The 26,441-nt window shown below is 26.2% G+C and overlaps 9 protein-coding genes across 9 annotated transcripts; 3 read left to right on the top strand and 6 right to left on the bottom strand.

The window, feature by feature from the left end:
- Positions 1-887: 887 nt before the first annotated feature.
- OCT59_013588 (uncharacterized protein) lies at positions 888-2,578 on the top strand (the record flags this gene model as incomplete). Its single annotated transcript, XM_025309089.2, has 2 exons — positions 888-1,134; positions 1,230-2,578. The coding sequence occupies 2 exons, from the start codon at positions 888-890 to the stop codon at positions 2,576-2,578; spliced, it is 1,596 nt and encodes a 531-aa protein (XP_025184740.2).
- A 1,163-nt stretch (positions 2,579-3,741) lies between these two features.
- OCT59_013587 (uncharacterized protein) lies at positions 3,742-4,512 on the bottom strand (the record flags this gene model as incomplete). Its single annotated transcript, XM_025324743.2, has 4 exons — positions 3,742-3,771; positions 3,833-3,894; positions 4,158-4,290; positions 4,354-4,512. 4 exons carry the CDS (start codon positions 4,510-4,512, stop codon positions 3,742-3,744), a joined length of 384 nt encoding a protein of 127 aa, XP_025184741.2.
- A 1,252-nt stretch (positions 4,513-5,764) lies between these two features.
- Positions 5,765-7,083, bottom strand: OCT59_013586 (uncharacterized protein). Its single transcript, XM_025324744.2, has 4 exons — positions 6,427-7,083; positions 6,177-6,363; positions 5,897-6,099; positions 5,765-5,819 (listed from the first exon to the last, which is right to left on the bottom strand). The coding sequence occupies exons 1-4, from the start codon at positions 7,027-7,029 to the stop codon at positions 5,790-5,792; spliced, it is 1,023 nt and encodes a 340-aa protein (XP_025184742.1). The 5' UTR covers positions 7,030-7,083; the 3' UTR covers positions 5,765-5,789.
- An 815-nt stretch (positions 7,084-7,898) lies between these two features.
- Positions 7,899-9,165, bottom strand: OCT59_013585 (uncharacterized protein; the record flags this gene model as incomplete). The annotated part of the gene is made up of 4 exons (XM_066141621.1): positions 7,899-7,928; positions 8,007-8,230; positions 8,308-8,500; positions 8,563-9,165. 4 exons carry the CDS (start codon positions 9,163-9,165, stop codon positions 7,899-7,901), a joined length of 1,050 nt encoding a protein of 349 aa, XP_066001745.1.
- Positions 9,166-9,518: 353 nt separating this feature from the next.
- Positions 9,519-10,875, bottom strand: OCT59_013584 (uncharacterized protein; the record flags this gene model as incomplete). The annotated part of the gene is made up of 4 exons (XM_066141620.1): positions 9,519-9,545; positions 9,656-9,900; positions 9,987-10,173; positions 10,249-10,875. The coding sequence occupies 4 exons, from the start codon at positions 10,873-10,875 to the stop codon at positions 9,519-9,521; spliced, it is 1,086 nt and encodes a 361-aa protein (XP_066001744.1).
- Positions 10,876-11,084: 209 nt separating this feature from the next.
- Positions 11,085-16,257, bottom strand: OCT59_013583 (uncharacterized protein; the record flags this gene model as incomplete). The annotated part of the gene is made up of 18 exons (XM_066141619.1): positions 11,085-11,415; positions 11,497-11,836; positions 11,916-12,016; positions 12,102-12,466; positions 12,550-12,671; positions 12,792-12,844; positions 12,945-13,020; positions 13,118-13,327; positions 13,406-13,482; positions 13,573-13,750; positions 13,831-13,839; positions 13,924-13,970; positions 14,060-14,237; positions 14,312-14,699; positions 14,808-15,307; positions 15,396-15,422; positions 15,502-15,701; positions 15,780-16,257. The coding sequence occupies 18 exons, from the start codon at positions 16,255-16,257 to the stop codon at positions 11,198-11,200; spliced, it is 3,567 nt and encodes a 1,188-aa protein (XP_066001743.1). The 3' UTR covers positions 11,085-11,197.
- A 2,347-nt stretch (positions 16,258-18,604) lies between these two features.
- OCT59_013582 (uncharacterized protein) lies at positions 18,605-20,286 on the top strand. Its single transcript, XM_025314696.2, has 3 exons — positions 18,605-19,062; positions 19,135-19,213; positions 19,299-20,286. Exons 1-3 carry the CDS (start codon positions 18,981-18,983, stop codon positions 19,876-19,878), a joined length of 741 nt encoding a protein of 246 aa, XP_025184747.1. The 5' UTR covers positions 18,605-18,980; the 3' UTR covers positions 19,879-20,286.
- Positions 20,287-20,592: 306 nt separating this feature from the next.
- On the top strand, positions 20,593-22,492 carry OCT59_013581 (uncharacterized protein). The gene is made up of 6 exons (XM_066141617.1): positions 20,593-21,209; positions 21,310-21,439; positions 21,576-21,637; positions 21,727-21,790; positions 21,874-21,902; positions 21,987-22,492. The coding sequence occupies exons 1-6, from the start codon at positions 21,128-21,130 to the stop codon at positions 22,337-22,339; spliced, it is 720 nt and encodes a 239-aa protein (XP_066001742.1). The 5' UTR covers positions 20,593-21,127; the 3' UTR covers positions 22,340-22,492.
- Positions 22,493-23,793: 1,301 nt separating this feature from the next.
- Positions 23,794-25,475, bottom strand: OCT59_013580 (uncharacterized protein; the record flags this gene model as incomplete). The annotated part of the gene is made up of 3 exons (XM_025314698.2): positions 24,916-25,475; positions 24,551-24,792; positions 23,794-24,472 (listed from the first exon to the last, which is right to left on the bottom strand). The coding sequence occupies exons 1-3, from the start codon at positions 25,222-25,224 to the stop codon at positions 23,794-23,796; spliced, it is 1,230 nt and encodes a 409-aa protein (XP_025184749.1). The 5' UTR covers positions 25,225-25,475.
- Between the last annotated feature and the right edge of the window lie 966 nt (positions 25,476-26,441).

Raw genomic sequence — 26,441 nt, 5'->3', positions numbered from 1 at the left:
TTGTCAGATTTAAAAAAAATTATTCTTCTACAAATTTTATTAATTTTGGCCAAACTTATAGCTCCAACTCAAATAAACCGATGCCAAACCGTAGTAAACCACTAAACCGCGGATTGATCCGTTAATAACCCATCCGGGTCGAAACACTATATCATGCATATCATTTATCGCACAATATTAAATGGCCAAATGATCATTGTGATCATTGTTCACGAGCACTATTTTTAAAATCTCAAAATAGAGAATCGAAAGCAGAATTATTTCTAGTATATATTTTTCTTAAAGTAGTATTGATTAATATATAAATATATAACATTTATCAGACAAAATAAGTAAAAATTTTTCAAACCATTAACTATTATCATCAAATATAAAAAATACTTTAACAGACAAATAAATTGGTAAAAGTTTAATACTGTTATATTCAGAAATGTTGGCAAATTTGAATATTGATCATTTTATGAATTGTATTACGTAGTATATAGTGAACACAGCAATAAAAATTATAAATTATCCACATCCTTGACCGGACTTGAGTTAGAGTATCGTACACATTTTTCGTTCGGCAACACCTGCAAACTATTTAATGATGTATTCGGTTAAAATTCTAGTCTCTTAATGCATAAAGATAAATTTTATGCCAGCATCAGGCACCAGTGTTGTTAAATTCATTCTTCAAATGACATTTGTCATTTCTCATAGTAAAATCGATGTCATTTGATGTCATTTCAATGTCATTTCTGTGTCATTTGACATACGACTCATTTGTGTGACCATAAATTTCTTATATATACCACATTTTTTAATGCAAAATTTTCCTTTTTTTCTGAAACTGTACAACCGTTGACTGCTTTGTCCCACTATATATTTTTTTATCAATACTGTATATGTCCACTTCTGCTAATCCATCGACCGAAGTTGTGGAAGGATATGATGCGGAACAACTCATCACTTTTTTAAAAGGAAAGGACTTTGGCCTTAAAAATAAAGAATATAAAATTTTTCGTAGGGAAAGAATTAATGGTCGTCAATTTCTTAAACTGACCAGAGAAAGACTTCTTACCCATCCTTATAACTTTCCTGGGGGACCGACGGAAGATCTTGAGGATCTTATCGATGAGTTAAATAAGCAAAGTAGGTTCAATCAAATAGTTTAAAGTTCGAGCGCTTTTGTTATTCAACAGACACAGTTTATTTTCGTAGTTAAAGCTATTTTTTTTGTTTTTTAGGGCTTCTTAGTCAAGAACAGGTATTATCATGTGTTCCGTTACCTATTGAGTATCATCCAAATATTATCTCACAGCAGAGCATTACATATTCAGGTGATCAATTTCCAGGGGAGATTCGTCTTTGGGATGATCTTTTCGAAGAAGTTAATAATTTTCACTTTGACAATGAACCGAAATTTGGAAGACCACAATTTATCGACTTCTCGGATTGTATTAATGAAGAGGACATTCGCATTGCTTTTTATTGCAATATTTGTAAAGTTTTAAACGTCCTTTTGCCGGACTATGAATTTTCGAGACAATCAGTTCCTATCGCCGGTAAACCGGATTTTTCTGCCATGTTTTCATTTGAATTTATCGCGCCAATCGAGATCAAGAGTGAGCACATTTTACAATTGTTCCGATTGGATGGTGAACAAACATTCCTGTATTTCGATCAAAAAAACCAACGTTATGAAATGACCCATGCAAGAGATGTTATTCGACAGATTTTTACCTACATGAAAGAATCTCAACTTCAGTATGGCGTGTTATCAACCTATCAACATCACTGGTTTCTACGCCGGCCAGCTGATGAACCATCAGTGCTTTATATTTCAAAGACCCTTCCAATACAGTCTCAATCACCACCGGTCCTTAAAACGTATGCATATATGGTTCAGGTTTTATGTGCAGATTCGTTTTCTAGAAATCCTGTTATAACTACTGATAAAAGAAATAAACATTCAGTGTCCTATTTCGAATCAACTACTAAATCAACTAAGGGAAGAAAGACAGTCATAGCTTCTAAGAAGAAACCATCTCCTAGTACAAACGAAAAAATGCAGATACCTATTCAGGATTTTAGCTTTGCAGATTTCAAGTATAAGAGTATATTAGGCCAAGGACGAAGTGGGAAGACACTCCTATGTGAATTCCGCGGAAATACAATTGCTTTGAAGTGTACTGACCTATCAAAAAACCCACATGTCTTGAAAGAAATGCAACAAGAAGTCAATATTTATAAAATTCTCTCTGATATTCAAGGAATTCATATTCCAAATTTGTTGTGTTATGGCTTTTACGGTGGGATGTATTATGCTATTGGCATGACTCTTGTTGGTTCTGCTTTAAATAATTATAAACGTATAACTGAACGGCAAAGAGTTATGGGTCTCCTTGCATTAAATGCAATTCATGATAGAGGAGTACTTCACAATGATATTCGCGAGGCAAATATTTTGCTTGATGATACTAATGATGTTGTTTACTTAATTGACTTTGGGATGTCAAGAATTCATTGTGACGTTAGATCGTTTGATGAAGAGAAACGTAAATTGACCAATTTGCTTGATCATTATACTTATTAGATAGCGTAATTGTTATTGAGGTGATGATTTTACAATTAGTATTTAGAATTTCAAATGTCAATAATTTTTATGAGTGTATTTTACAAGATAGAAACATAATGTATTACTGCTCTTGTAATTATTTTTTATCAATAAAAGAAAAAAAGGCGACAACACTTGTTAAATTGCGAATAAATACGAAACTTAATAAACTGCGGTTGTGCAGCAAGCACATAAGGCTTTTATTTTTTAAACCCAAATAAATAGGACTACCAACAAGGAATGCCGACAAGACATGCAATTTTAAAAAGTATGAATATTTTTTTTTGTTGTGGCTGTGCATATATAGTAAATGAAATTTCCGTTCAGGAATCCCGAGAAATTTATTAGCATTATGGAAGACACAAGAAGTTTTTGGCGGGGCTTTTACTAAGTTAAGATTTGATTTATTTTCGATATTATAACTGACGTCCTACGACCAATTTTTTTTATCCAGGATATTGATGATTGAAACAATCATGGTGTTAGTATAGATAGTTTAGACAAGTGAAAAACCTCTGCAGGCATTAATATAGAACTATCGTGTAGCAAATCTATGTATCACAACTACAAGTTGAATCATATATTTTATTTCCCGTATCAATAATAAATTTGAAACAAAAGTCATACATGATATCTTATGGGTGTGCATCAGAAAGATAATGTCACACAGATCAAAACTTTTAAAGTACCTTTGCTTCAAAATCAGATAAGGGTTATCAGTAATTTTATTTACTTATATACATCGATATGTTGATTGTCAATATTTCTGAAAATGACAACAATTAGAGACTTCCACGGATATACAAGGTGAATAGTGCTAACCATATCTGTTTGTTTTATAAGTTGAATCAATTAGTGTTAACAATCATAACGCTCAATATTCTTGAGTCGTTCGAGATACGCAAATACAATACCTTTAGTGGACTGGTGGGTAACACTATAACTTCCAACTTGTGACTTTTTTTTTAATTAGAAATTTAGAATAGTTAGTTTACGTACTAGTTTATTGAAGATTGAGCTATCAATATTATAGATGACGACTTTTTAAGGAAATCGTTATGGATCTAGTGCTATTTATTTATTATGATTATCAAAATTTTTTGAGAAGTAATTCGAATGTAGTAACTCACATCCTACTTTATTTAAACTCGTTTAATAAGTTCAATGCACCACTAATAAAGAAAAAAAAAATAAATATTTAATTAAATATTTCGTATACAAAAAATAACTTACTTCTTCTATTATTTCGTTATGACCAACAATTTCTTGAAAAGTATCTAAATTGAACATCATGACTACGTAAAAATGAATTTTGATAATTACCAAACGATTTAGCAATACTAAGATTAATAATATCATTTGACTTGGTGATTTTCTAATTTACTATAATTAAACTTTTAACTATTTTCATTTCCGTTACAACATACTAAAAAGAATTACTATTGATTACTTTCTATCTCTTTAATATAATAAATTAAAAAATTTTTAATTTATTACCTTCTGTATGTTCAGTTATCGGAGATTTGTGATAAAAAAAATCCATCTTTATAAAAATTACATAATCCAAGAACATTGCCAGATTTGATATGTCGTAATTTTATAGAAGTTTTATTATACATAGGGAATTTTTCTTTAAATGTACTAATTTTCCATAAAGCGTTTAGATCAGGCTCTGGGCTGCCTGCAAAAGCCTAAAATAATTGAATAAAGTTAATCATTGATGCAATAAAAAAGAAATGTATAAATAGATATACCAGTTGATTCTTGCTTCCAGTTATATAACACAAATTGTCAATTGAACTTAAATATTTTCCTGTAGCAACATCATGCTTTAAAGCTACAATAGAATTATTCCTGATTAAATTTGATTCATCTGCAATAATTTTCGCAAATTCTTTTACTAAATCATTCATTGATTTTATTTTCTTCTTTCTCTTAATAAATTCCAGAAGATAATTAAAACAATCGTTATCATCATCATTTTGAAGTTTTGAAGTGTATTACAAAAATAATTTTTCTGCTTTCCTATTTTCCTATATCATTAATTTCAGAATTGTAACATAATTTACGGAAATCTGAAATAAATTTTGAAGTATTACCTTCAGTAATATATCTTAATGATTCTAATAACCTTGTATTTGTACATTTAAATAATGTAAAAGAAATATCCTCTTTAAGTGCGTTACTAAGTTCTTCAAACTATTAATTTTAGCTGGAAGTGTGATAATATTAGAATCTACTAATGATATAGCAATATTCAAATAATCATCATCGTGTTTAGCTATGTATCTAAGTTTAAGATATTTTTGAATATCATTTATCCATTTCATCTGGATGAATATTTCCGTCATATTTTGGAATATCCATATTTTTATATTTTTAAAGTTTTTTTTTTAAGAAAAAAGCGTGAAATTTTGGACTCTGCGTTCAGTTATATTGGTTTAGATTATCATATCATTTATCATGTGCGAACACAAAAATCTACAAACTAAATGACATTCACAGTGAACTGACATACTGAGCATTCTTCAATAATAGAAAACGAAAACAATATTATTATTTACCGATATTTATTTTTCTTAAAGTGTTGATTAATAAAAAAAGTTACTTTACAGAAACTTCAAGATCGTAGCGATGGATTAATACATAGTGACCACATTATGTAATCGTAAAGAGATTACATATATGCAGTTACTGCGCATTAAGCCATCGCTACGATCTGTAAAGTATATACTTTTTACATATAACAGACAAAAAAAATGTCTCAAATAATTGAAACTTATCATACTATTAAAATAACAAATTCGCTATATATTTTTAACAGACAAATAAATTGGTAATAGATTTTACTGTCATAATCAGAAATGTTGGCAGCTTGAGTACATAAATCGTGAACAGCGACACTTATATTTACGTGAATAATATTTCAGAAAATAGATTACCGCGATATAGTCGGCGTATGTAGTTTGTTCATTGAAAGTTTGAACTATCAATATTACAAGTGATTTTTTAAGGAAAAACATCGTGGATCCAGTACTATTTATTTATTTATAATTATTAAATATTAGAATAAATATTATGCACAAAAATTATGGCTACTTAAGTTATCAATAATTAAGGAATTCTTATTTTTGATAAATAAACCAAAATAATTTATATTTTCTCGAAATTAACTCACATCCTAATTTATTTAATCTTGACTAATAAGTTCAATGCGCCACTAACAAAAATAAAAAATAAATAAATAAATTTTTTATTTATTGAATATTTCAAATACAAAACAAAATTTTAACTTACTTCATCATTCCCTCCTAATCTTTCGCTATGGCAAACAACTTCTTGAAAAGTATCATTTCCAATAGTAAATTGAACATCATGACTACGCAAAAACGATTTAGCAATACTAAGATTAATAATATCATTTGACTTCAAATATCCTTGGTGATTTTCTAATTTAATATGCTTAAACTTCCAAAGATCTTCACTTCCGTTACAACACACTAAAAAGGATTACTATTGATTACTTTCTATCTCTTTAATTAATGATAAATTAAATAAAAAATCTTTAATTTATTACCTTCTGTATGTTCAGTTATCGGAGATTTGCAATAAGCATAATAGTTGTAATCATAATATAATCCAAGAACACTGCCAGATTTGATATGTCGTAATTGTATAGAAGTTTTATTATACATAGGTAATTTTCCACTAAACTCAATTTTCCATAAAGCATTTAGATCAGGCTCTGGGCTGCCTGCAAAAGCCTAAAATAATTGAATAAAGTTAATCATTGATGCAATAAAAAAGAAATGTATAAATAGAAATACCAGTTGACGCTTGCTTCCAGTTGTATAACGCAAATTGTCAATTGAGCTTAAATATTTTCCTGTAGCAACATGCTTTAAAGCTATAATAGATCTATTTCTAATTAAATTTAATTCATCCGCAATAATTTCCGCAAATTCTTTAACCAAATCATTCATTGATTTGATTTTCTCCCTTTTCTTAATAAATTCCAGAAGATAATAATAACAATCGGTATCATTATTATTTGGAAGTTTCGGAAGTGTATTACAAAAATAATTTTTTTGTTCTTCTATGTCATTAATTTCAGAATTGTAACATAATTTACGAAAATCTGACATAAATTTTGAAGTATTTCCACCTGCTTTTTCAGGAATATATTTTAATAATTCTAATAACCTTTTATTAGTACATTTAAATAATGTAAAAGAAGTATCCTCTTTAAGTGCGTTACTAAGTTCTTCAAAACTATTAATTTTAGTTGGAAGTGAGATAATATTGGAATCTACTAATGATATAGCAATATCCAAATAATTTTTATCATATTTCCTAAGTGCAAGATATTTTTGAATATCATTTATCCATTCATCTGGATGAATATTTCCGTTATATTTTGGAATATCCATATTTTTATATTTCTAAAGTTTTTTTTTTTTAAGAAAGAAGCGTAAAATTTTGGACCGCGTTTTTTATATCCAGTTTTATATTGGTTTATGAAGAAGCGCGTATTACGCGCGTTAACAAACATGTCGATTATCATGCATATTATTATCACGTGCGAACACAACTAAATGACATTCACAGTGGCAAATGTATCGTTCTTATACGTGTACGACATACTATCTTATACGACCTATATTATGTGACATATACGTCGTATAAGATAGTATGTCGTACACGTATAAGAACGATACATTTGCTTCACGTGATCTGAGCATCTGACATTCTGACATACTGAAAGCAATATTATTATTACCGATATTTATTTTTCTTAAAGTGTTGATTAATAAAAAAATTATATACTTTTTACATTTAACAGACAAAAAAATGTAAAAAATCTCTCAAATAATTGAAACTTATCATACTATTAAAATAACAAATTTGCTATATATTTTTAACAGACAAATAAATTGTAATAGATTTTACTGTCATAATCAAAAAATGTTGGCAACTTGAGTATTGATCATTTTATAAATCGTAAACAGCGACACTTAGAATTGTCAATATTTCTGAAAATGGATTACCGCGATCTCTTTTATAATAGTCGACGCATGTAGTTTGTTTATTGAAAGTTTGAACTATCAATATTACAAGTGATTTTTTTAAGGAAAACATCGTGGATCCAGTACTATTTATTTATGATTATTAAAATCAAATATTAGAATAAATATTATGCACAAAAATTATGGCTACTTATAATTAAGGAATTCAAATTTTTGATAAATAAACTAAAATAATTTATATTTTCTCGAATATAACTCACATCCTAATTTATTCAATCTTGACTAATAAGTTCAATGCGCCACTAACAAAAATAAAAAATAAATAAATAAATTTTTTATTTATTGAACATTTCAAATACAAAACAAAATAAAAAACTTACTTCATCATTCCCTCCTAATCTTTCGCTATGGCAAACAACTTCTTGAAAAATATTATTTTCAATAGTAAATTGAACGTCATGACTACGTAAAAATGAAATTTTATAATTATCATACTCTTTAGCAATACTAAGATTAATAATATCATTTGACTTCAAATATCCTTGGTGATTTTCTAATTTACTATAATTAAACTTCCAAAGATTTTCATTTCCGTCACAACACACTAAAAAGAATTACTATTGATTACTTTTTATCTCTTTAATTAATAATAAATTAAGTAAAAAATTTTCAATTTATTACCTTCTGCATGTTCGGTTATCGGAGATTTGCAATAAAAATATCCATGTCTATTGAAAAAAAAACGTAATCCAAGAATATTGTCAGATTTAACATGTCGTAATCTTATAGAAGTTTTATTATACATAGCTAATTTTCCACTAAATTCGATTTTCCATAAAGCATTTAGATCAGGCTCTGGGCTGCCCGCAAAAGCCTAAAATAATTGAATAAAGTTAATTATTGATGTAATAAAAAGAAATGTATAAATAGATATACCAGCTGATTCATGCTTCCAGTTGTATAACGTAAATTTTCAATCGAACTTAAATATTTTCCTGTAACAACGTGCTTTAAAGCTACAATAGATCCATTTTTAATTAAATTTAATTCAACTGTAATAATTTCCACGAATTCTTTAACTAAATCATTCATTGATTTGATTTTCTCCCTTCTCTTGATAAATTCCAGAAGATAATTATAACAATCGGTATCATTCTTATTTGGAAGTTTTGGAAGTGTATTACAAAAATAATTTTTTTGCTCTCGTATATCATTAATTTCAGAATTGTAACATAATTTACGAAAATCTGAAATAAATTTTGAAGTATTTCCACCTTCTTTTTCGGGTATATATTTTAATAATTCTAATAACCTTTTATTTGTACATTTAAATACTGTAAAAGAAATATCCTCTTTAAGTGTATTACGAAGTTCTTCAAAACTATCAATATTAGTTGGAAGTGAGATAATATTGGAATCTACTAATGATATAGCAATATTCAAATAATTATCACCTGTGTATCTAAGTTTAAGATACTTTTGAATATCATTTATCCATTCATCTGGATGAATATTTCCGTCATATTTTGGAATATCCATATTTTTTAAAAAAAAGCGTAAATTTTTAATGAAAAAGAACTTGGCATTTTATTTATTTATATATTTAATTAATATCCAGTTTTATACTGGTTCATTATGAAACGCAAATATAAACATATATATAGTATGTCGATTATCATGTATATCATCTGTCACGTGCGAACATAAGATAAAATTTTACTATGATACGAAGCCGGACATTTTTTATTAAAAAGTTACATTGTTTTTTTAAAAAAAAAAATTAATTTTAAATTTAAAATATCCTTTTTTTCTTGAAAATTAAAATATTAAAAACATAAAATGTATTTTTGTAAAAAAAAAATCTTTAAAATGTATTTTTTAATGTATTTTTTTTAATGTTCAACAAGTTCGATACACCACTATAAAATATATTACATATATAAAAAAAAAATTAGTAATTTTCAATAAAAAAAAAATAATAATAATTTTTTTTTCTAATCTTTTTTTTTTCTTTTTTTTATAAACTCACCTCATCTTTTAAATGAATTCTATTATCATGACAAAAAACTTCTTGATATAATGAATTATCTAAAGTAAATTTAATATTATGACTATGTAAAATCATAACTTTTTCTTTACTTTCATTTACAATAACTATTTTATCTTCTGATTTTAAATATCTTTTTTCTTCATTACTATTTTTCTTTGTACTAATATTACTAATATTTGGTTCAATCATCCAATTATTATATTGATTCATTGAATAACAACTAACTAAAAACGATTAGAAAAATTAATAAGACATTCATGTATATGTAATATATATATATAATCTGGATTAGAATATACATTTTAAATACCTTCAACGTGACCAGAAGTTGGAGATTTATAATTTGGATACGCCCATAACATCTTTCCTAATTTATTTTGTAAACTGATCGTATCTCCATATGATACTATTTCATTATTTGCTTTAGGTTGACTTCCAAATGGATAATTAATTTTCCATATAGCATTAGCTTCAGGTAATGCATCAGTTGAAAATACCTTTAAAAAAAGAAAAAGAATTTTTTAAAAATCTTTTAAAATTTTCGAGGAAAATAAAAAAAAATAATTACTTACAATTTGACCTCTTGAACCAGTAAGATATTTTTTATCATCAGTAGTCAAATATTTTCCAGTAGTAATATGTTTTAAAGATACAAAATTACCATATTTAATTAACTTAGAATATTCATTAACTATATTATTAAATAATTTAAATAAAACTTCTTTTGAATTAACGTTATGAATTTGTTTATTAAATTCTTTACGAAAAAAATCATCAGAAAAACTATGAAATAATAATTTCTTTTGTTCTTCTAAATCATTTATTTCAGCATCAAAACATTTCATATTAAAATATGAAATAAATTTTGCTGTATCTCCTCCATGAATTTCTGGTGCAAATTTTAATACTTGTAATTTTCTTTTACATGTATCTTTAAGTATTTGAAATGTTATATGAGATTTTAAAGCATTTGAAAGTGAATCTAATGTATTGATTTCTTCTATTTCATTATTATTATTATTATTATTATTATCATTATTACCATTATTATTATTAATATTAATCGTTGAATGTATCATTGATTTACAAAATTTTACTATTTCTTGTTCTTCTGTAATTTGTTTAAAATAACAAAATGTTCTAATTTGTTTAATCCATTCATCTGGATGGACAGTTCCATCATATCTTGGTGGGTTCATTTAAATTTTTTAAAAAAAAGCTTTTTTTTAAAAAAGAAAAAAAAAAAATTTTTTTTGGAAAGTTAATAATGATTGTTTATATAATCAATATGATTAAAATCTCTGGGCAAATTTTGTGAAACATTTATAAATATGACCTCAAGACATATGATTATCAGGTCTGCTGTACAGTCGATCTCAAATGATGAACTCATTTTAATTAAAAAGAATAAACTTGATTTTATTGATTTTTATAATATTTATGGTAATAAATACAAATAAATAATATGAATAAAATAAATATTAAATAAGCTAGCTATATGAAAATTTTTGTATTTTTAAACTATGTAAATATTTCAGCGGGAGTTACGGCATTTGAAATTACACTTCCTAATAAATTTTCTTTATTTAAAAATTCATAAGGAAATTCAACTAAATGTCCACGAATATTATTCAATTTTTTAACTGTTTCATCTATAGGAGTCTCCGAATTTGCAACATGCCCTATGGGGACTTTAGTTTGATCAGGAACGAAGTGTTTATACTCATCCCATGACGTTACTAAATAAAAGATATTTAATAAAATTATTTTAATCAAATTCCAAAACATTAAAAGACATTCAAAAAAAAAATGATACACACCATTCTTATCAGGAATACATCTAAATACCGATCGATATGTTTCAGAATTGTTTTTCGCAGTTGTTTTCCAATGATCATAAAATTCATCAGAGAGTGGATCCATAACAATTAAATCTTCTTTTGTTGGATGTTTAATTTTAGGTTGTTTATAATTCATATCATCATCTAATATTGAAGAAATAGATCTATCTCTTTCGTGTAATAAATCAAATAATATTTCTCTACTCACGGGCGGCAGAGAACTTTTCGTAACTGACGAATGGTCTTGTGGTTCACATATTCCCAAATGTTCCTTGAAAAGGCTGCTCCGTAATGTGTATGCAAATTTTGATGCTTGATACTATAAAATTATAAAATTTAAAAGAAATAATTAAAATAAAAGAAGAAATTCGAAGAATTAATTTAAAATAATCACTTACTTCCAACCCGTTCATGCGTGATTTGACATGTTTCTTATCTTCAATAACAATTGCAATTTCCGAATCACGATTTCCAACCTGTGATCTGTCATTTATATTAGCTATATAAAAAGTTTTTTTTTAGAAAATTATCATCTCAAATATGCGTTAATAAAGTGAGTATATTAAATTGATTCTTGAACAAACCTGAACCGCAAATCACAAATCTATCATCTACAATCATTAATTTACTATGGATATAAACCTCTTCGGTTACAAAATTTTGTTTTGGATCCATCTGTTTTATGCCTGACGGGATAACTGGCTCACCGCCAATTCTACCATCCGAAATTGGGCGAGATTGTTCATCTGAGAAAGAATCTTGTTTAGTATGATCCGTTGATGAACCATCAGTTTTCTTTCCCTTATCATCATTTGCATGAATTCTATCATAACCACGCAAAGCAAAAAATGAAATATAATCTTCCGGATTAATTTTTTCCTCTGCAATTTTCTCTAAAACTGATTTCCCGCCTCGACATATTGAAACATATTGCCAATGCATGACCATACTAAAAAAATAAAATAAAATAAAAAAACATTAAAATTAGAAAATGGATCATTTACCCTTCCCAAAGGGTTTTTTATTATTTACCGGATTGTTCCAGCATCTTTTGAACTTAAATCGGCTTCGAATGCAGGTAATAAAGGCATAATAACTATTATACGGAATTTTTCATTATTTTTATGAGCTCGCTTCACTCGTTCAACAATAGCCTAAAAAAATAAAAATAAAAATAACAATAAATTGATTTAAATCAAAAAAATGCTAAGTTCTAGTACCAGTTATAGATTAAAGGCAACTTTTGATATTGTAATTAAAATTTAATAAAATACCTCTCCAATCCTATTTTTAATAACATAATTGTTTTCATGTTCGGTGGAAGTGACTAATATCGTAATATGAGAAATTAAAAATGAATAAATAAAAAGTTACTTGAAATACTAGTTGCTTAAAATATTATTTATTTTCAAAATATAAAAACTTACTGAAAAATTGATTTTCAATATAAATAAAATGTTTGGAAGTTCGAATTAAATGAACATAAGCATTATAGATAGAATTCTAATTTGAACAATTAAAAATATCAGAGTTATAAATAAGCGTAATCATTTAAATCTGATTTGATAAATAAATAATTATTATGCAAAACATTACTCACCTCCTGTTTAATCCCACTACTCCACTCTGCACTACTTCTTAGCAATTGCACATCACAAGTACCTCTGAATAAACTTTCATCGCGAGTACTAACATATTCTCCTTTTGGAGTTAAAAATGGGAACTTTTCTTTATTATAAGCCTTTTCATCTTTAATGAAATTCCATCTTTGTACAAAATGTCTAGCAACATCACGAGCGGGAGTTCCAATCTAAAGATCAATATTACTTCAATTAAAATTAAATTTTTTAACCTTTAAATAATAGTTTAATTTATTGTGTGAATTTACCATTCCTATAGAAACATCGTGCCATGGCATACGAGGGGTACGTTTTTTATCAATGATCTCATGCAAATAATCCGCAACTATAAAAAAAACCAGAAATCAAAGTGATTAAAATAATGTAATATGATTTATTTAATAAAAATTCGTTCTTTATTAAAAAGAGAAAATACCATTTGCGAAATCCTTAACTCTTGGATTAGAGTAATCTAATCCCAGCCATATTGATCGAGCTTTTTTGGTTTCTTCAGGAAACCAATCAATCATTTCATGTGTATGAGTGTCATAACGCCCAAAACATAAATCTAATCCTCCTATGAACGCTACTTGACTATCAACCACAACCATTTTCTATATAATTTGTGTCAAATATTGTTAATAAATGAGAATAAAAAAGTAATAAACGAAATATTTTAAAGAAATAAACTCACCTCATGATGCTGAAATGAAAATTAAAAATTTCATAGAATAAGAAACAGTGTTAAAATTAAAAATTAAATATACATGGATACTTTATTTCTTACCGCCCAAAACATCGTTCCCTCAGGTCCATGATCCGGGTGCCTTTGAACTAAAACAAATAATTAAATTATTACATGTTTCAAACTATTTAAACTATTTGAATCAAAATCATCAAAATCTTAAATCTTGAAAAATAACCTCTTATGTTCCTATGAAGTTTTTCTAATGACAGTTTTGTATGACGCGAATCCAAAGTCAGAGCATATCTCACTTCTTTATATACAACAATATAAATCATAACTCCTTCTTCTGCTTTCTTTTTAAGTAAATTATCTAATCGGAAATCTTCATTTTCACTAGGAGGTCTGCGAAGATACTATACAAGGAATTATTAGAACAATTAAATTTATAAAAAATATATATATATGTACACATATTACGCATACTTACTAATTCAGGAGATAACCACCAATCTTCGATATAAATTTCAGATTTAGCCGCCAAAATGGCTTGTGAAACGGCGAAGAAATAATCTTTGCCATCAACATACCACTTTATTTTTGCAGCTTCTCTTATTGGGGCATAAGAATCGAACCGATGTTGTCTCACCCAAGGAGATGATATTTTAACTTTATTGATACTTTCCATAAGACTTTCCAAGGTACGTTTATCGCCTCTGAGCTCAATTTTACGAGAACTATTTGATAAATCAATGCGATCGTGTAATAAAACTTTATGGATCCCATGAATTTCAGTTCTATCGCATTTAAAATATTTATCCAACAGAAACACATCTGCTGGGGATGATGAACTTATATGTGAACAAAATGCAATATAGCTATTTGACGATTATTTTATAATTTTTTTTTATATATATTAAGGATTCAATAAAGTTAAGAATAAAGAAAATTATATTAAAAAAAAAAATAATAATAAAAAAGGATACGAATCACGAACTATAACCCATTCCTTTTCCCATTTTTCATTAGAATTTCTCATTCTCCAAAAAAACCTCGGTTTCCTAAACTTTTCAACTTTATTTTCCAAATAACATTCTTTACCCTTCCAACCCATATCTCTTGTAATCGAAATAGCACTAAGTTCCAAGAATTCATTAAGATCATAAGAAACATGTTTACGCAATACTCCTATTAATCGAATAAGATATTCTTGCAAAGTTTTCCTTCTCTCAAGGGACAATGTAGCTTGTCTTGCATGTCTTTCTTCAGATCTATGAAATAATGTTCCAACCCATGCTGACATACCAGTCGAGAAGGACGGTATGCCAGCAATTTCTTGTCTCTTTTTTAAATTAAAATCAAGTTGAAAAAATTCATATCCAGATCTTTTTATGACCCATTTGACATCACCATATTCCAACTCAATTCGAAAAATCGTTTGTAGGTTATACATATTATGGTCAGCATAAGAATCTGTGATAGCAAGCTATTTATTATAAAAATAAGAATGAAACTATTTTTAATTACTGTTCACGTAATTGATGAATACAATAAAAAAAGTTTTATGATCAAACCTTTAAAGCTTCAAATATAATAGGAGGCTGAATTGATTAAATAAAATTAAATTAAAAGATGTTATAATATCATAAATCATAAGTTCTACTAAGAAATTTATATTACCGCTCTACGACCTTTATAGTCTAGACGAGCCCACAAGAATGGAACAGAAATTGAAATTGGTAACAATTCAGAAGCTAAATTTCCAGCATTCTCTAAATGTTCCTTATTAGAAGGTGTAAATAAATTTTGAATGTGATGTAACGCCAAAGCTTTCTTTGCGCGATCCCTAAGACTATTTTCATGTGGACGTACGCTTGAGCCTATATTAAAACGAGAATTTAAATAAGAAATAAATTTATTTATTTTCAAGAAAAAAAATAAATTATATAATAATATACCTTCAGCTTCTGAAGATTCTAGCTGTTCTTCTGGAGTCAATAAAGGTGTTGTACTAGAACGTTTGAAATCTTCGGGTTTCTCAGGTTGTTCTTCTTCAATGTACGGCGCAGCTAATTGATGTTCACTTAAACCACAATCAAGAGATTTTCTATCAGCCTGAGATTGTAAACGATGAATATAAGGTCTCTTTTGTCTCTTTTGATGATCTACATTTGTAGAACGTGGTTGAGTTGGTTGGTTGTCACCAAGAGATTTAAAGACATTAGCGAAAAAATTATCATGCCAATGTGAACTTTCATCTTCTTCTTCATCTTCATCATCCGATGGACTTTGCTCTTCTTCATGAGGATTAAGTAATGCTAATGTACTTTTTGATAATTGTACTGTTTCACGTGGATTTTGTCGTATATTTTCATTTTGATTTGAAATTTCATTTTGAACAGACTCGGGGTTATTTGGTTCATTTGATGTTGACATTTTTTATTTTTTTTTAAAAAAAATAATAATAAATAAGTAAATAAATAAATAATATATCTTTTAAAATTATTATTTTTTTTTTATAATTGTAACTTGGAGTTTAATTAAATTAAGAGTTATGGACCTATGATAGAAAAAAATTTGAATTATTTTAAATTTTTTCGTTCAAGTTGAAAAAAGAAATCAATTATTTTATTAAATGAGAAAACAAAGATGAGGGCGCATATCTAACAGTTACGAAAATACTTATATAGGAATTGATTGACAACCGGATATTAACGTTCCGGTCACTTACCCAAAATTTCATTTATGGACGTGCTTCTTGGCGAAGTTGCGTAAGACTACGTTAGACCATATATGCATGAACGAAAATTAGGAAATTTTCGATAATGATGATATAATAAAAGGATCACCTTCCATTTAAACATCAAATAGATGTACATTGTATCATCTATTCATAAAAGGAATAAAATCTTTTTTTTTTTCTGTGTCACATATAAATCGCAAAATATATTAAATATGTGAATATGTGATCTTTTTATTGAACGAAAGAAAACATTACGATATTTATAACTTATGATTATTTGTAATTTTTCGTAGGAGCAACAATTTTGTTAATCATTTCTTACTAATTACTAATTACTAATTTATTTCCAACAAATGTATACTTTAAGTAATAGATTATTTTGATCTTTGATAAACATTAAGTTTGTCCTTTAGAAATTTCTCTTTAGCATTGCCTGGAGATATACCGGAAATATTCGGATAAAATTTTTTATAAGGGATAGGGGCGCAATACTGACGCAAATTGCACAAATACATCAAGCGTCACGTGGATGTACACCTCATCCTGTGTAAATTCAACGAAAAAAATGACAACGACCAATTAAAATAAATGCGGGGATCTTTATACTTATTTTATCAGTTTATTCAGTATTCCGTCATTCCGTCATTCCGTCGTTCCGTGACTTCCGTCGTTCCGATGGGCACATGACAATCGGAACCGATTTATGGAATTTTAAAAAATCCGCTTTTACCCTCAGATTCACCATCATAAAGATTTTATGGTTTTTTTTCTGATACGATTGAACATAATTATTATTTTATTGGAAATTTAAATATTGCTAATTCTAAAATTCTGAAAATTCTGAAAATAGAATTAAAGTTTGAGTAGTTTGAGTAATTTGCGAGAACGAATGGCTTTAAAATAATTATTTTATTGAGATTTCCTTATTTTTTAAATTAAATTAATTAAATTACAATTAATCAATTTGTATTTATTACAATAATTTTTCTTCTTTTTAAAGAATGTTAAGAATATTTAAAATTCTTTTTAATAACAATTAATAACAGTTAATAATAGTTAATAATAGTTAATAATAGTTTAATAATAGTTTAATAATAGTTTAATAATAGTTAATAAAAGATAATAATAGTTAATAACTTCTTTTAATAATAACAATTAATAACAGACAATAATAGTTAATAACCATTTAATAAATTATATATTTTTTTCTTGGCTTATCCTTTGACGACTGATCACAAAATATAAGTTATGGGATAGTTTTTAGCCATTATTTAAGAAAAAAAATATATGCTGTGTGCGTGTTTATATTTTATTATTGAATGAGTGTATTACATAATTTTATTACAATGTGAAAGTAAAGACTTGATATCAAATATTATATTATGTCGTGTAATTTTAAACTCAATTGATAATTGCTGTTTATTTTACTTTCGTGTACTATTTATTCTTTAGATTCATTCTTGTGATTATTGATTGGTTTTAATTTTAATTAAGGATTTACCATATTCGGTTGAAAGTTCGAATGATAAATAAATATTTAAGCATGTTATAAAAAGTTTATGCATATGTGAAAATAATGAGATAAGGTTCATTAAAACCGTTATCTTTGAAGATGAAACAAAAATTTTTAATTTATATTTTTTTTATCGTATATAAGCGCATGATAAATAATTAATTGTATTAGTTGAAAAAAATTATTAGAAATGATAACTATAAAAAGGATTAAAAGAAATTAAATAAAAAATGACAATAATAGTTAGTTAATATTCTCAACCAATAATAATGAGAATAATGTTCTAAGAAGGAAATTTTTTTTCACGGGTAATCTTCGTTATATACCAAAAATAGTAACAATTTTAGAGCATATGGGTTACAGAACATTATGCTTTTTTTTTATTATACTAAAATAGTTTAAAGGTCGATCCGAAAATTGATTTTATTGGATAATTTTTGATATACAATTAGTATTACGTATTAAATTGGTATTACAACCTAATTTAGCTATTATATAAACTTGACGTATTGATAATTAAATATATATTCAAATTGAAATTTCTTTTTGTTTGAGAATAAATTTCCCTTCTTTTCCTTTCACAGCTACAAAATTCTCGCGGGCTTTAAAGAGTTGGCGGTTATTTAACCTTTGCCTTTCTTTATACTCCTTTCTCCTTTTTCTTTATCAACTCCATATCGCAAATCCCTTATTACCATCACGTTTTTTTAATTAAAAAAGGAATTTTCACCTTTTTATAAAAAAACATTTACGTATACTAAATAAGTTTTCTTTTGGAAATCTTATTATTCATATCTACCAGCTAGATTATCCATATATAAACGAATCCTTTTATTACGCGATATTTTTTATTTTCACTCTTTTTGTATCTTCATCAAATTTTAACGAAATCTTTATTACAACATGAATTCGCAATCTGTATCCAATATTTTTAAAATCTTGAGAGCCGTTGAAATCTTAATTGTTTTCATCTGCTTTATTTTAGGTAGGTGGTCTTGGAGAAGTTTTTTTAAAAATTTTTCAAATATTTATATAACATAATTTCTTTCTTTTTTAGAAATTGTCGAATATGCAGCATTTCAAATATTCTACATAGATCAAGGTTTTAACGGATCGGCTTATTTCAATGCCGACATGTAAGTTTTTATTAGAATTTATTAAATGTTTTGTTTTTCTCGCTTCAATTATCCTAAAATTTTTTTTTCTTCATTTTTTCAATAGAAACAAATCCATGAAAGATGATAATGTCGTATATTATAATGGGACAAAAATATTTTTTTATATTGTTCTAATAATAACTTTAGCAGATAGTGGATTTTATTTATCAAGATTTTGTCGTTTTTATATGGGTCCATATAAACGAGATATTTCTATTAATGCATTTTTCATGACATTATGGTTAACATCCGGTATAGCAAACATTTATCCATCATTTAAAGGATATGGATATACTTGCGATAATTTACCTGTAATAGGGGAAGATACAAATTTAACCGACGCTGTCGCCCGCGAGTGTAAAGCTAAAGTGATGCTTATATCACTTGGCTGGATTAATGGGTTTCTTTTCCTTGCAACAACCTTAATAGCATTGAAATTATGGAAAGAAAGACAAGAAAGATATGAAGGTGAAAGAAGAGTTGAAGCTTTAGGAGAAGTGATTTACAAATATAAACCACGTCCTAATACGATAGTTCAAATTGATGAACCTGAACAAGTTATGATTTATAAAACTTATAGTAAAAAGGAAATGAAGAGAGGAACACCAATTTATATCATAAAAACTTCTCAAAATCCCATCTAAAAAAAAGGAATTACTTGAAAGTTTTTTTTTTATACATTTTTATAAAAATAACTTTCGCCTGAGATGTTTTTTAATGATACCCCCCCTTTAATCCACGATTTCACGATTTAATAATATAAATACCATTTTTCCCCACTTGTATCTATACAGTACAGTAATAGTATTAGCATATAACTGTAATTTTTAATTGTAAATTATTCATTTTTTTTTTCCTTTTTTTTGGCATTTATCCCATGCATCCCATTCATTCACATTTACTCATATTTTCATTTCATGGTCAGACTGGCAGGAACAGATTTGAATTTGTGCGGCTTTTTTTTTCTCAATATTGATTTCTTTTATATGTCATATTATATAATTGTTATATTATAAATAATAAATTGCGGTTTGATTTTTTAATGATTTTATAAAAAAGTATATGTATTTCCTATTACATGGATTTAAACTTTAATAGTATTTTCTGACACGATATGTAATTAGCCGTAATTTTTATATGTCAAAAGATAAGATAACCTCAGATATTAACTTAAAAGGAAACGCCCATATTCATTTTGCTAAAAATAAATTTATTCGAATGATATTATAGATTTTACTTAATTGGATATATTTAAAAGAGTGAAAGACGTATAAATGTCCTGATCTGCGTAGTACCGCATAATGTATAAACGGGATGATTATATAAAAATAAAGATATAGACTTAAAATATTTTTCCGCGGTATTTTACTTTTTCTTCCTACTTTTTTTTTAAAAAAAAAGAAGATATTTTTTTAAAAACGCCCGCGCCCGGTTGTGCTTTATCATCACGAATAATTTTTTCGATTATTTTGGTATCTTGTGTAGTTTGTAACAATTTGTAACCATCATAGAAATCTTATTGGTTTGACCTCATTTTAATGATTTATTTCCATTGTTTCTATCATCCTTTTTGTCTTCTTTAATGCTTTATTAGGTTTAATAGGTACCATTTGTTTATTATAACGGATAAATTATTTATATATATTAAGGATTTAATTCATTTATTTTTTGATTTTATTATCGTACGATACGATTTTTTTTTATGAACTTTATAAAACAAAAAAAAAAATTTTATTTTTTTTTTTGTTTTCTTGTAAAATATTTTAACAAATATTATACATTATATATTACATAATAACATTTTTTTCACATTCGTAAAAAATTCGTAAAAAATTATATACATTATACAATATATTATTATATACACATTCATATATATATGAAATATTAATCATGAAAGCTAGTAAACATCCATATTATTTTTTATTTGTAAAACTAGCACAATTATTGGTATGTTTAATAATAGTTATACTAGGTAAGATTTTTTTTTTTTCCTGGGGATTTTTTTTTCTTTTTTTTTTTTTTATAAAAGATAATTTTTTTTTCTTTTACTAATATTATTATCAATTTATTAGAAGTTACATCATATGTTACTTGGTCAAATTATGTTGATGAACTTAATTCATCAAAATTTTATCCACAAATCAATATTGATAAGTCAGTGTATTTTAAGAAGCAACCTTTACCAACTGATAAATCTATAACGTGAGTATATATTATGTATATATTATGTATATATTATGTAGTATATATTATATACCATTTTTTCTTTCTTTCTTTCTTTCTTTCTTTTTCTTTTTTTTCTATAATAATAATAACGTATTTATTAAATTTTTTTCAGTTATAATGGACAAGTTAAAATATGGTATTATATCGTAGTAGCAACAACATTATTGGGAGCAAGTAAATATAAATTATATAAATTTCAAATTATATTACATTTTGTGTGATAAAAATTAAAATTTTTTTTTCGAATTTTTCAAATTTTGTAGTTGTTTATGTATCAAATTATAGGTGGTTATGGAATCATGCATTAAGACTTATATTAATGGAATTGTTTGTATTATAATTTATTTTTATGTTTTTTTTTTTATTTTTTGTAAAAATATTAATTTTTACGTTAATTTATTACGTTCTAGATTCTTCTTTGCATTATGGTTTTCATCAGGTAAAATCATTTTCATGTCGTTTATTTTTTTTTTTAAAAAAAAAGCAAGATGCCAATTTATATTCTTTTTTCCTTCTTTTTCAGGAGTGGCAAATTTTGATCCGTGGTATTCAGGACCAGGGTTAAGATGTGACCTAATTAATACAAATTCTAAACATCTTGAATTAACAAAATTAGCAGAATTAGCACAATTACAATGCAATACAGATGTAGCAAGTATATCATTTGGATGGATAAATGTAGGATTATATGTTATATCATTATTAATCGCGAGAAAACGATCATCAGAATTGGATTGGGCTAACGTGAGAACATATAATAGTAGTCAAGATAGTGAAGAAAATGATAATCCAAGAGATTCAAGAAGACAATCTAGAGGTTCAAGAACCTTTAATCTAAGAAATAATGGTGGTGGTAATCGTCCTGTATTCTTTTAAAATAATAATAATTATTGTTTTTTTTGTTTTGAAAAAAAAAAGAGAGAAGCAGACTGTTGTGTTTTTCCTTTTTTTTAAAAAAAAGGAAAGGGAAACAGATTGTTATATTTTTTTTTAAAAAAAAAGAAAAAAGAATAAAAAAATTTCTATAATTAATTCTATTTTTTATTGTGCATATCATTTTGTCACAGGGGTAATATTCTATTTTTAGCCACAGGAGTTATCTTCTGGGCACAATTTTTTTACGTCATAAGGAGAGCGTATTATTATACCATACACATATATTGTTTTAAATAATTACGTTAATATTAAAAGGGGGAAATCCATTTAATAATACCGATTTTCCTTTATATTTTGATTAAAAGGGATAAGGTGACTAAAAGGATTGACTAAAGGGATTATAAGTTGACTAAAGGGGATTAAATTGATTAAAGGGATTAAAAATTGGCTAAAGGGGATTAAACATTTGACTAAAGGAATTAGGGGATTGAAAAGATTAAAGGGATAAGGAGGTTAAAAGATATTAAAGAGATTAAAATTGATTGAAGAGATTAATATTGATTAAAGAGATTTTTTATTTATAATTACACGGCTTTGATTACGGCTTTAATTTAAGGCGTTGTAATTTGGTAAATCCCGTTCTTAAAATGAATACGATTTACACATTCATGGTCCGCGCCAATATCCGAAAATCCGATGGCGTGATAGTAATACGTAATTAATCTTAAGATTGTATCGTGGCAGAAAAATCAAAAAACCAAACCTTACCAAAAATTTAAAACACGTGAAAAAATTATGATAATCTTTTTTTTTTTTTTAACAATGGTGTTTTTTCACAATAGAATGTTTGCGTGGTATTTTTTGTTTTTTTTATGGAAATTCCCACATGTAAAAAAAAAAATTTGACGAATTTTTTTTTTTTTTTTTTTTATGAAAAAAAAATGCATTATACGCTAAATGTCAAGTTTATACTAATCAATAGTATAATAATAATGCTTGGCATTTTAGCGTGTGATGAATTATTTTTTATTTCGGAAAAATGTAATACGTAAAAAATGTAAATGTAATAATGAATAATAAATAATAATAAATAAATACTTTTTTTTTTTGCCTCCATTACTCCAACCCTAAAGAAAAAGTAATCTGATTCTAATAATAAACAAATGAAGAAATAAATGATAATGATAATGAAAATATACAATACGGTAGTTATACAGTTATACACAACAAAAAAGAAATATATATATATATATATATATATAAATAAAATATAAACAAATTAAATAAATTAAAATAAGTAAATTAAAAAAAATTATTTTTCCTTGACGTCTTAACCCAAATCCCAAACTTTTAATCCCAAACCTAATCCCAAACTTAAATCCCAAACCTAAATCCCAAACTTAAATCCCAAACTTTAAATCCCAAACCTAATCTCAAGATTTAAATCCCAAGATCTAATCCCTAGAAGTGAAAGATTTAGTTAAATTTTCCCAACAAATTTTTCCAAAAGTTATTACACATATCACATAAATTGCCCAACTCATGAAAAAAAACCACCCTTTTAAAACCCAAAATATTATCATCAAGTACATAAATAACATTAAACACCTTCCTCCGACCTTGTATAATGAACTTGCCATATTTCTTAGTATTATTTCAAAACTTTGATCGTTATTATTAACATCATCATAATTCATTAAAGTAACAAAAAGATCTTCAAGAGAATGAAAGAATCTTTCAAAATCATGACATCCTGACCCCGTTATATTTCCAATAATATTTCCAATGATACTAAGTAATCCTGATATAATACACATTATTAATAATGGTATATCAATATCACTTGCTTCTATTAAATGTTCTTGTGAACTCGTTGATGATGATGTTGAATGTGAAGAATGATCAGATGGTCTTAATAAATTTGCGTTAGGAACGAATTTGTGATGAATTAAATAATGATCATATAATTCCGATGAATCATAAAAATGAATATTACTACACTCTGAGCAAGAAGGATGACCTTGAAAATATGGATCTGCTGTATTATTTCCATTATAATGGTTTACAAGTTCCTCTCGTGTGTATAATTGATGTTCCGATATAAATATTTTTCGATTTACTATACACATGGTACTAAAAATAAATAATGATAATAAAGTTAATAATTATTATTATATATATTAGATTATTATAAATAATTTAAAAACTTACCAAAATAATTTATTATGAGCAATTCGCACGTGACATGATAAATCATGCCAGTCTTTACACATAACTTTACAATTTTTTGATGGACATTGAAATTCCATCAATTGAGTCGCAGTATGAAAAATAGAAGCATCCTCACATAAAACATTAATTTTAGAGATTGTTATCCAATTAATTGATGACGATTTTAATTCTTCGAATGATTTTTTTGAATCTCGTGTTAATAAAACTTCATTTTGTTGAGTCTATTAAGTTTTTTTTTAAAAATAAAAATAATAATAATAATAATAATTTTTTTCAGTATTTTAAATATATATTAATCTTCAAATAAGAATATTATAATAAAATATTTAATGAAAAAAACTTACTCTACAATATGCACAAGTATCGGAGTCAAGTAAAATTCTTGTTCGAAGAGAACATAAATGACAAGTTCGATGATTACATTTAGATATTGAATAAATTTCCATTTGATCCGAACATATGTAACAAATATTATCCGTATTCTCATTATTGGAGGATAAATTGGAAGAAGGTTCTTGTTTTTTGTTTAATTTATTATTATTTATACTCGATGGTTCATATAAAGATACCAAAGGTGCACAACTTGTATGTTGATTTTGTGCGCTTGTCACATTTGTCATATTTTCATGATGTTGAGAAAATTCGTTTCCCATCTTTGTTTTTTTTTTTTAATAAAAAAAAAGAAAATTATTCTTAATACTATTTTTATAAAAAGAAAAAAAAATGAAATGAAAATGAAAAAAATCTATTATACGATATATATACAAAAAAAAAAAACGATTAAATTTTGAATGTTTATTTCACAAGGGTTAACAATATTTCACAAATTTATAATTGTTAAACAAATAAAAGATGTTAAGATTATTCCTTTTTTTTTTTTTTGATGGAAAAAAAATTTATCATTGAAGTTAAACGCGTAATATGATCAAAGTTTTATATAAATTTTTACCCGAGCGCACTAAACATATTTTACACTTTGTACACATATAAACAATCAGCACTATATTTATTATTGAAAAAAAAAATTGAAAAAAGAAAGAAAAAAGTGTTAGGGAACACAAAACTTCTCTATGTAGAAGATACGTTCATGTGAATATCATCACTAATTTAGAAACTCATATGTAATTGGCGCTTTTTTTGAAACAAGGATTTACCAGATTTCGACGATATTTAGGCTAATTATAGTGTCAATGTTTTTGGTGATAAAAATAATAATTAACAGGTGTCGATTTCGTGTTGGCTAACTTGTATGAGGTCCATGCATAGTGTCATCAGAGAACGCCGATCATTTATGCACGAATTATATGCGCAACATAAATAGAGGTAACTTTTATAAAGTATATCAATAACATTTTTTCTTTTCGTTTGGGGCATTGTTCTTTGAATGATGATTTTCATCTAAATCAAGTAAATCTAGCGTCTATTAGACATTGAAGTTTATTCCCGCGTGTTTTGCAGAATTTTCCTAAGATTTTCATTACAGTTTACTTAATTTGTATGATTTCATAATGAAATTCCAATAAATGGATCTACATTACTTATACCGCAGTTTATCTTCTAAAGACTCAAAGAGCATGAAAATAATTAGTTCTTACAGGAAACAATAATCTTTATCAGCTGTTCATACCATGGTTTGCATTCGATCCATCACTTTTTTAAAAATTGCAAGATTAATTAGGTAATTAAATATGATTATATATATTCTTTATTCTTTATACATATAATGCACAGAAAATATAATTATTAATACATTTTTTTCACGGAAATATCAAGCATACGTACATTATTATTCCCAATCATACATTTATACATTTTTTTTTCACGAGAATTTTAGATATGTAATGTATAACACCATTTAAGCCGCAAAATT

This window comes from Rhizophagus irregularis, chromosome 21 (assembly GCF_026210795.1).
Source record: "Rhizophagus irregularis chromosome 21, complete sequence".
NCBI lineage: Eukaryota > Fungi > Glomeromycota > Glomeromycetes > Glomerales > Glomeraceae > Rhizophagus > Rhizophagus irregularis.
The sequence above is the reverse complement of the archived record's forward strand: the minus strand, read 5'-3'. Positions and strand labels throughout refer to the sequence as shown.

Bases quoted from the DNA above. Each gene is read 5' to 3' on its own strand.
- OCT59_013586 (XM_025324744.2), bottom strand. From the start codon at position 7,029: ATGGATATTCCAAAATATAACGGAAATATTCATCCAGATGAATGGATA. The intron at 6,100-6,176 runs GTAATAAATTAA...AATCCTTTTTAG, and splicing joins GATAACTGAACATACAGAAG to TGTGTTGTAACGGAAGTGAA. The intron at 5,820-5,896 runs GTAAGTTAAAAT...TATTTTTGTTAG, and splicing joins GATTAGGAGGGAATGATGAA to TGGCGCATTGAACTTATTAG.
- OCT59_013582 (XM_025314696.2), top strand. From the start codon at position 18,981: ATGAATTCGCAATCTGTATCCAATATTTTTAAAATCTTGAGAGCCGTT. The intron at 19,063-19,134 runs GTAGGTGGTCTT...TTTCTTTTTTAG, and splicing joins TTTCATCTGCTTTATTTTAG to AAATTGTCGAATATGCAGCA. The intron at 19,214-19,298 runs GTAAGTTTTTAT...TTTTTTCAATAG, and splicing joins GCTTATTTCAATGCCGACAT to AAACAAATCCATGAAAGATG.
- OCT59_013581 (XM_066141617.1), top strand. From the start codon at position 21,128: ATGAAAGCTAGTAAACATCCATATTATTTTTTATTTGTAAAACTAGCA. The intron at 21,210-21,309 runs GTAAGATTTTTT...TCAATTTATTAG, and splicing joins TTTAATAATAGTTATACTAG to AAGTTACATCATATGTTACT. The intron at 21,440-21,575 runs GTGAGTATATAT...AATTTTTTTCAG, and splicing joins CCAACTGATAAATCTATAAC to TTATAATGGACAAGTTAAAA.